This window comes from Borostomias antarcticus (assembly GCF_949987555.1).
Source record: "Borostomias antarcticus genome assembly, chromosome: 18".
NCBI lineage: Eukaryota > Metazoa > Chordata > Actinopteri > Stomiiformes > Stomiidae > Borostomias > Borostomias antarcticus.
In genome coordinates, this window is record NC_140251.1 from 17619789 (window position 1) to 17629788 (window position 10000).

A 10000-nucleotide genomic window follows, 5' to 3' on the forward strand; every position below is an offset into this window, starting at 1 on the left:
TACCTACCTAAAACCTACCTACCTACCTATCTATCTATCTATCTATCTATCTATCTATCTATCTATCTATCTATCTATCTATCTATCTATCTATCTATCTATCTATCTATCTATCTATCTATCTACACCTACCTACTACACCTATCTACTTACCTACCTACCTACCTACCTACCTACCTACCTACCTACCTACCTACCTACCTACCACACCTACCTACTTACCTACCTACTACACCTATCTACTTACCTACCTACCTACTTACCTACCTACTACACATACCTACCTACCTACCTACCTACCTACCTACCTACCTACCTACCTACTACACCTAACCTACCTACCCATCTTCTTACCTACCTACTACACCTATCTACTTACCTACCTACCTACCTACTACACCTACCTACTTACCTACCTACTACACCTACCTACTTACCTACCTACTACACCTATCTACTTACCTACCTACCTACCTACTACACCTACCTACTTACCTACCTACTACACCTACCTACTTACCTACCTACTACACCTATCTACTTACCTACCTACCTACCTACCTACTACACCTACCTACTTACCTACCTACTACACCTACCTATCTACCTACCTACTATACCTACCTACTTACCTACCTACCTACTACACCTACCTATCTATCTACCTACCTACTATACCTACCCACCTACCTACCTACCTACTACACCTACCTATCTACCCATCTACTTACCTACCTACCTACCTACCTACCTACCTACCTACCTACCTACCTACCTACCTACCTACCTACCTACCTACCCACCTACCCACCTACCTACCTACCTACCTACCTACCCACCTACCTACCTACCTACCTACCTACCTACCTACCTACCCACCTACCCACCTACCTACCTACAGTACCTACTTACTTAATACTTAATACCTACATACCTACAGTACCTACCTAAAACCTACCTATCTATCTATCTATCTATCTATCTATCTATCTATCTATCTATCTATCTATCTATCTATCTATCTATCTATCTATCTATCTATCTATCTACTGTACCTACCTATCTACCTACCAACCAACTTACCTACCTATCTACCGTACCTACCTAAAACCTACCTTCCTACCTACCTTCCTACCTACCTACCTACCTACCTACCTACCTACCTACTGATTGTACCTACCTAACTCCCTACCTGTACCTACCTGCCTACTTGCCTGTCTGCCAGCCAGCTGTGTCATCACTGGCTGTGTGTGATACATGTCTCCTTTTCTTTATTCCTATATTCTGGAGATTGTGGAGCACACTGTGTTCAGATCATTTTAAAGAAGGCTCTGTTCCAAAAATGCCTAAGCTGTTTTCTATTGTTATGTGAGCCAAACAAATAAGTGAAGTGCCACAGTAGTATCTTGTCCTTGACTTGGAAATTTGAGATATGCTTTTCATATTTGTTGGGATTGTTGGGTTTAGCATTCCAGTGAGAATCCTATTGTTGAAGCACAACTTGCTTCTCCAATTCACTACATCATTATTACTCTGCAAGGCTAGGAGCTCCTACCTCACTTTTATCTCACTCAGCCATTTCAGTGCGTGCTCTAATAACATATTTCATCAGGCCAGGTCCAGCCTGGCTTAGGTGCAAGCCTGACTTGTTTCTGTTCAGGACTGGTAGGACGGAAGCTAGTCATGCCACTGAAATAGCTGTGAATTGAAATGACATTAAATAATGTCTGATTAATTAAGATAGGTCTTAATGTTGCTTGGACACATCAGTTCCAATGCTTCCAATGCTAATCCAGCACAATAACTGCGGAATAGCCAGTTAGCTCATGAGCTCACAACAACTAGCAGCAGCTTCCATAACATTAATGGTAGCGGTCAGTGGCTAAAGCAGTTACACTGATGATAACATAAAGTCATCCCCACCGGGAACCCCGGTCTCCTGGGTGGGAGTCCAATGCTCTCACCACTACTCTACTTGTGCAGTGGAGATCGGCGGGTGGGTTTTGGGGTCCTTCTTCCAGTCCCTAGTGTGGGTTGGGGTTAGAATATGGGTTGGGGTTGGGACAGGATCTGATCTATAAGGCAAGGGGTAAAGGTTGGAGCGAAAGGATGAACATGTGGAGGTTTGGGGTATAATCCCATAAAGTCATCCCCACCGGGTCTTCAACCCCAGTCTCCAGGGTGGGAGTCCAATGCTCTCACCATTACTCTATTTGTGCAGTGGAGATCGGCGGGTTGATTTTGGTGTCCTTCTTGATTTTGGTGTGCTGGGACTACTGCCTCTTGTGGTGCCAACAGAGAAATGCAGGCCAACATTGTCCCCAGTAACGGAGGGAGGGAGGGAGTGATAACCGGACGAACGCTATACTAGGTGCGCTGGCTTACAGCCACGCACAAAAAAGCATTAAGCTCATTCCTCCATCACCACCTAAAGCTGTGCCAGTCAACAGTCAGTCTAATCACCGAAAATAAACCACATGTAGGCGTAGAGCGACTGGTGCATCACATCCCATACAAAAATGAATTACTATAGGATTTGAAGTTTCCTACTCCTATTGTAATGAGGACTCTCTGTCTATAATGCAGTAGCGTACCGTGGCGTCTTGCACAGGGTCTTCTCCGACATTGTTATTACTCCCAATGCCCCCCAACCACCCCCCTGCACACCCCGTACATACACACGCAGATAGGGAGAGAACTATGCACGTAGGGGTCAGTGTAACGTCTGGTGGGTCCTAGAACCGGGTAAGCCAGGAACAACGAAGCACGCACAATTTTTTTGGGGGTGCGCTTTTCGGGGGCGACGGAGCACTACCAAAATGCTAAACACGGATGAAAATGAAGCGATATGGCAGAAAACAAGACACATTTAAGTCAAAAACAGTCTGAAAGTTGACTTTCAGTTAAAGAAGGCACGGAAATAGGGGTAGGGGTACAGTACCAATAATTTGCAACACTTTTTAATTTAATTGTTCCTACCAAAACATAAACAACTATAATTCCACACCAAAACGAAGTCCATCACAAGAGTATGACAACTCATGCTCAAACACTACAACGCCTTTTATCAAACTGAAAATAGCCCTGCCAGTGCTAACCATCTCTGGGCTACTGTATAATATCGCATTCATAAGCCATCATAAGCCATCGTTCTGACACCATAATAAGGGGAAGCTTTTGTCAACGACATGCAACAACAAGTCCTTATATCTCACATAACAGCAAATTCATACACATTGCCAAAATGATCAATCTGAAATGCGTAAAGCTGCAAAGCAGGACTCACCATTTCATTAGGTTTTGCTAGCCGTTAGCCATTTCCAACTCCCCGGGCCTTGAGTTAGCTAGCTAGTGTGTTAGCTAGCACTAGCTCACGTTAGCTAGCTATCATTAGGCTTCAATTCCTGAACTTAGCTTTAGCTTAGCATGCAGCCAGGTTATGGGTTACTGTTTACTTCAGATATTACTCTACATTTCAACCAGACATTCCAGTGAAACCAGGTAGTCAAAATAACTTACATGATATAAAATGGGCACCGCAAACGCGGGCATTTCTGATGTTGTCCTCAGTCCAGTCCGTACGCTTAATGGCTTGTAGCCACAGGCGACTCTGGCTCCTCTGAAAAGGCCGGTTTCCTCTTGAAACGAATACAGTTGGAATCCACTAGAGCACCGATTTGTACACCCGTAGACGCAACATCCAGACATCTTGATGGTATATAAAATACTAGTCTTTGCACTAAAATACAGCTCGCTCTGAATTCGTCCGTCTCCCCCTGCTACTGTTTCTAGAATGCGCGCGCATACTTGTGCTGACAGGCTGTAAAAGGGTCTATAATGAACAAATATGACCCACGCTCGTTTATTTATGGGCGGTTGCTCTACCACATAAATTAAATGACTGACATAGAACCACCAGGTAACCGCATTTTTACATAGCTTCTATAACAAAACAAAATACTGTCCACACCAAGGCTTCGGGGTGCTAGTCAGATGCACTATCCACTCAGCCACCGCTGACCTGAGAAATCTGTGGATTCTTTTTGTTTTCATGTTCTGGGGCCACTGCCTCTTGTGGTGGCAACATAGAACTGCAGGTCAACAACCCGACGGACAAATCGGCATTCACTTTTCATAGAGCTGCAGGTCAAGAACCCGACGGACGCACACATTGGCATTCCCTTTTCATGGTGCGACGGCTTCGCCTTGCACAAAAAAAGACAGAGACAGAGAGAGAGAGACATACACACACACACACACACACACACACACACACACACACACACACACACACACACACACACACACACACACAGAAGGGCAGACAGACAGACAGACAGACAGACAGACAGACAGACAGACAGGCAGACAGACAGACAGACAGACAGACAGACAGACAGACAGGCATAAAGAGCTAGACGGAGAGAGCATCTGAATAAGAATGGCTAACAGATGTATGAATGGTGGATGGCAGTACAGTACATAATACCTGGAACCTGTAAGCAGACAGGACTGGTACCAATGCTCCTCCACTCTCACAGAGGTAGCCTTGATGGATGTAAATGGATAGAAAGGTCACTTGTGAATAAAATATTAGAGCGGGCTCCAAAGACCCTCATTAGAGTAATCCATTTAGTACTCCAACTCCCTCTCTCCTGGGCCTGCTGTGCTCGGGGCCGTCTCTAGGCTATGTGGGGCCCTAAGCTAGATTTGTCACGGCATCGGGGTGCATTATGAGGAGAGATGGACGTTGTTTGAGCTCATTTACATCCCAATTAGAATTGTACATGACCGGGATGTTGTCATGCGGAGCGCTACATGAAATTCGGAGTGGGCAGTGCCCAAGGGCCCCTGACGGCCTGACAGCACATCTCCCGATCCGCTGGGTCTGCAGGTACCGATGAATGTAGCAGGTCACGGTTCACTCTAAGCTGGAGTGGGGTATAGACTGTGTGTTCTTTCTGCTGTAAGAGATGAAGCAGGCAGGAACCACATGGAATGAGCAGAGCTCACAAAGCCTTTTAGGAGTTTAAGAAAACAAAATAGCAGTTGGTGGATGGATGTGTTTCGATAGGGAAGTTGACTTTATTTCCAACTTTTATGTTTGGTCACAGACAGCGGGGGCGATGTTTAGCGATTAAAGCGCTCGGCTGCGTCCCCACACACGACTGGGATAAAAGCCTAGACTGCGAGATGCCTCAGCACGTCAACAGACTTAGTAGTAATTGTGTGGATTTACCCAGCCTTGCCATCTCACACGTCTTCTCTGCGCCGTCTCTCGTCCCCGCCACAGTGAAGCCAAGCGCTGTCACGGTAACAGCGCTCTGAGACAGTCAGCCTTGTTCCCTTGGATATTGACATTGCCACTATTCAAGTTGCTCACATTGGCTGCACTGGTGTTGCAGTGTTGTTTGTATCTATCTATCTATCTATCTATCTATCTATCTATCTATCTATCTATCTATCTATCTATCTATCTATCTGTCCGTCCGTCCGTCCGTCCGTCTATACAGTAAATGCAATTAATGCAATGGAAAACACATGACCTCTGACGCCTGACCTCTGACCCCCCTCCCCCAGAGGCCAACGTCAGGTCTGCGGTGGCTAAGGGCTTCGTCTCCGCCCTGCTGAAGCTGTACGAAGACTGGCACAACAAGGACACGGAACACGAGGCCGTGCCAATCCGCCGCGCCCTCCTCCGCTGCCTGCACCAGACCACGTTCTTCAGCGCGGGCAGGGAGGCCCTGGTGGCACACGGGGGCATGGGCCTGCTCTACGAGACCACCCAGGTACCGCAACCAACCGTACGATGCCAAACAGTGTGCCTCTGTGTGTGTTTGCTGCATCGCACATGAAATGAACAGTAAATACAGAATGTGTACAGTATGTTAATGTACCTGTGTGTGTGTGTTCGTGTGTGTGTGTGTGTGTGTGTGTGTGTGGTGTGGTGGTGGGGGGGGGGGGGGGTGCGTGCCTGTGTCTTCAGTCATGCTTGGCCAGTAAAGCGCTGGAGTCTCTGGTGGAGCCTGCTGTTCAGCTCATGAGGAAGTGCCACCCCAAACGCCCACTGCCTCTCCCCTCAGCCCTGAGCGCCTACACCTGGCATCTGCCTGGCAGACCTGCTCCCGAACCAGCCCTCCTAGGTAACCCCGGCCTAGCCTCTGTTGTGGAAACTATTCAGAACTATTAAGAATTGAAAGAAAATGCCTTGGTTCTTCATCATCATCATCATCATCAGAGCTGGAGCTTTATCGAAGGTCTTTGCAGAATAGATAACTGGTTTCTACCACAGGAGGTCAAAGTGGCCATCGTCAGATCCCAGGGAACCATAATGAGAACACACTGAGTATGGCTTTTATCTCCTGTGGGGCACAACCTATACTTTATGTAAAACTACTTACCGCTTATATGAGAGGGTTACAGAGAACAGGGCAGTTATGTCAACAGTTGACCTGTTGGTGAGACACCCCAGGCCATCGCTTCTTGTCCTGGGGATCAGCTGCTAGGCCCTAGAAGTAAAATCAGAATCACAATTTGTTTTATAGCCATTGTAGTTTTTCAACATACTAGGAATTTGCTTTCGGGCATGGTGCATAACATGGAGACGACATATATATATATACAGCTATATTGCCAAAAGTATTTACTCACCCATCCGAACAATTGAATTCAGGTGTTCCAATCACTTCCATGGCCCCAGGTGTATAAAATCAAGCACCTAGGCATGCAGACTGCTTCTACATTTGTGAAAGAATGGGTCGCTCTCAGGAGCTCAGTGAATTCCAGCGTGGTACTGTGATAGGATGCCACCTGTGCAACAAGTCCAGTCGTGAAATTTCCTCCCTACTAAATATTCCACAGTCAACTGTCAATGGTATTATAACAATGTGGAAGCGATTGGGAACGACAGCAACTCAGCCATGAAGTGGTAGGCCGCGTAAAATGACAGAGCGGGGTCAGTGGATGCTGAGGCGCAACGTGCGCAGAGGTCGCCAACTTTCTGCAGAGTCAATCGCTACAGACCTCCAAACTTCATATGGCCTTCAGATGAGCTCAAGAACAGTGTGTAGAGAGCTTCATGGAATGGGTTTCCATGGCCAAGCAGCAGCATCCAAGCCATACATCACCAAGTGCAATGGAAAGCGTGGGATGCAGTGGTGTAAAGCACGCCGCCACTGGACTCTAGAGCAGTGGAGACGTGTTCTCTGGAGTGACGAATCATGCTTTTCCATCTGGCAATCTGATTGACGAGTCTGGGTTTGGTGGTTGCCAGGAGAACGGTACTTGTCTGACTGCATTGTGCGAAGTGTGAAGTTTGGTGGAGGGGGGATTATGGTGCGGGGTTGTTTTTCAGGAGCTGGGCTTGGCCCCTTAGTTCCAGTGAAAGGAACTCTGAATGCTTCAGCCTACCAAGTGATTCTGGACAATTCCATACTCCCAACTTTGTGGGAACAGTTTGGGGATGGCCCCTTCCTGTTCCAACATGACTGCGCACCAGTGCACAAAGCAAGGTCCATAAAGACATGGATGAGCGAGTTTTGTGTGGAAGAACTTGACTGGCCTGAACAGAGTCCTGACCTCAACCCGATAGAACACCTTTGCGATGAATTCGAGCGGAGACTGCGAGCCAGGCCTTCTCGTCCAACATCAGTGTCTGACCTCACAAATGTGCTTCTGGAAGAATGGTCAAAAATTCCCATAAACACTCCTAAACCTTGGAAAGCCTTCCCAGAAGAGGTGAAGCTGTTATAGCTGCAAAGGATGGGCTGACGTCATATTAAACCCTATGGATTAAGAATGGGATGTCACTTAAGTTCACATGCGTGTAAAGGCAGATGAGCGAATACTTTTGGCAATATAGTGTGTGTGTATATATATATATATATGTATATATATACAAAATGTACTGCGGTCAGTGTATATATGGTGAGTGTGCGGTGTGTAATGTGTATGTGAGTGTGTGTACTGTGTCTGTGTGTGTGTATGGTGTGTGTGTGTATGGTGTGTGTGGTGTGATGTGTGAGTGCGATGCGTCCTATGCGTGGTACATGTGGGGGTCATGTGTAAGTGTCTCTCAATGGTGGCAGGGTCTGGGGTGGGGGTGTGACAGAGGAGGACACAAGCCTTGTTGATGAGTCTGGGGCCCATGGGGAAGAAGCTGCTTACTGTATAGTTAACCACGGCATGGTGAACCATTGAGGAGACGGAGATTAGGGCCAACCAGAAAACATGTTCTCACAAGCCCTACCTGCCCTGCAGCGTCAGACATGAAACAGTTTCAACATTTTACCCGGCCACACTTCAGACATGGCAGCAACCCCCAGCTGTCTCTGAGTGCTTCTGTCCCTGTCTCTGAGTGCTTCTGTCCCTGTCTCTGAATGTTTCTGTCCCTGTCTCTGAATGTTTCTGTCCCTGTCTCTGCCTCTGTGTCTTTGTATGTCTCTCTGCCTCTGTATGTTTCTGTATCTCTATATTTCTGTATCTCTGTATGTCTCTGCATCTCAGAATGTTTCTGTATCTCTGTATGTTTCTATCTCTGTATGTCTTTCCCTCTGTGTTTCTGTATCTCAGAATGTTTCTGTATCTCTATGTTTCTGTATCTCTGTATATGTCTGTCTCTGTATGTTTTTGCGTCTCTGAATGTCTCTGTCCCTGTATGTTTATGCGTCTCTGTATGTTTCTGTCTCTGTATGTTTCTGTCTCTGTATGTCTCATTCCCCACCTCGCATGTACATTGACTAGTAAAGTGGGTTCACAGAGCTGAATATATGGCGTAGCACGCCAGTCCTGCCCCTGAACATCAGGTCTGTGTTGAAGCGCCCCCCCCCGTCAGAGCAGGTTCCGCTGTGAGAACGCGCTGAGCTGCAGTGGAGGAGGCGGTTTCACACACTAGAGCCCCTCCAGAGTCCTGGGGCCTGGTTACCTTGGCAACCTTACTCATCCTCCAGAAGCCTCCCCCGAGGAAAGCATGTAAAAAAAAAAAAGGGAGCGCCACATTCTCTGAGGAACCCTTCTAAAGGAACGTTCTCTGGAGAACGTCTGCAGCTCGGTTCTCTCCTGAGCGTGACGTCGCCGGCGCTTCCTTCTCTATAGAACTCCGCCTCGTCTCTCTTAGTCATGTGCCTCTCGTTCGCTTCAGTGTTTTTCTAAATATACTCTACTTGAACAGAGTGAGGCATTGAATGGTTGAGTGTGTACGAGTGTCATAGTGAATAAAGTTTTTTAGCGTGATTATTTTTTGTCGTTGTGTTTTCAAGTGACATTGACTAACCACAGTCCTACGCTCATACTTAAACCTTTCACAGAACGATTTTAGTCGTGTGCTATTTTCTGAGGACATACTGCAATATGACTCATCGGGGACATTTTGCAAGCGCTCACCGCGTGGAGATGGAGTGTGTGTCTGTGCCATGGCGTCAACAGCGGCGTGACTCCCGCCTCTCTCTCTCTCTCTCGCTCGGCGGGAGTGCGGTCATTTCAACGCCCCGGGGCTGGCAATCCCACAGCGTCTTCTCCATAATGACCTTTCAAATTGAAATACCATGATATGGTGGCCGTCGCTGCCAGGCCGATTTCTGCTTGACGTATTTGTGGGAGGGACTGCCTCTATGGGGCGGTTTTGCATTCTTTCTGGTGAGCCGTCGTTCTTTTCCCATTTATCCTCTGACACGCACGGCCCCTCACCCTGTCGTCCCCTGTGTCTGTCTGTCTGTCTGTCTGTCTGTCTGTCTGTCTGTCTGTGTGTGTCTGTCTGTCTGTCTGTCTGTGCTCCCCTGCGTGTCTGTCTGTCTGCCTGTCTGTCTGTCCGCCTGCCTGTCTGTCAGTCCGTTTGTCTCTCTCTGTCTGTCAGCCCTGAAGGTTGTCAGGACAGAAAAATATCGCAGGTCTACAGACAGCAAGGATGCCAGATATTTCAACACTTTTGAAGGTTGTTTGTATTCAACAGTATGAAAAGTTCACAATATTTGAAACTGCGGTTATGTTGAAATAGAACTACAAT

General features: G+C 47.1%; 1 protein-coding gene across 3 annotated transcripts in view; it reads left to right on the forward strand.

The window, feature by feature from the left end:
• agbl1 (AGBL carboxypeptidase 1) overlaps nucleotides 1-10000 on the forward strand; it is a 224354-nt gene that overhangs the window by 81899 nt on the left and 132455 nt on the right. For all 3 annotated transcript variants that reach the window (XM_084453042.1, XM_084453041.1, XM_084453043.1), the window contains 2 exons: nucleotides 5581-5789; nucleotides 5987-6143. In XM_084453042.1, the coding sequence (XP_084309168.1) occupies nucleotides 5581-5789; nucleotides 5987-6143 (366 nt within the window). The remainder of the gene's footprint in view (nucleotides 1-5580; nucleotides 5790-5986; nucleotides 6144-10000) is intronic.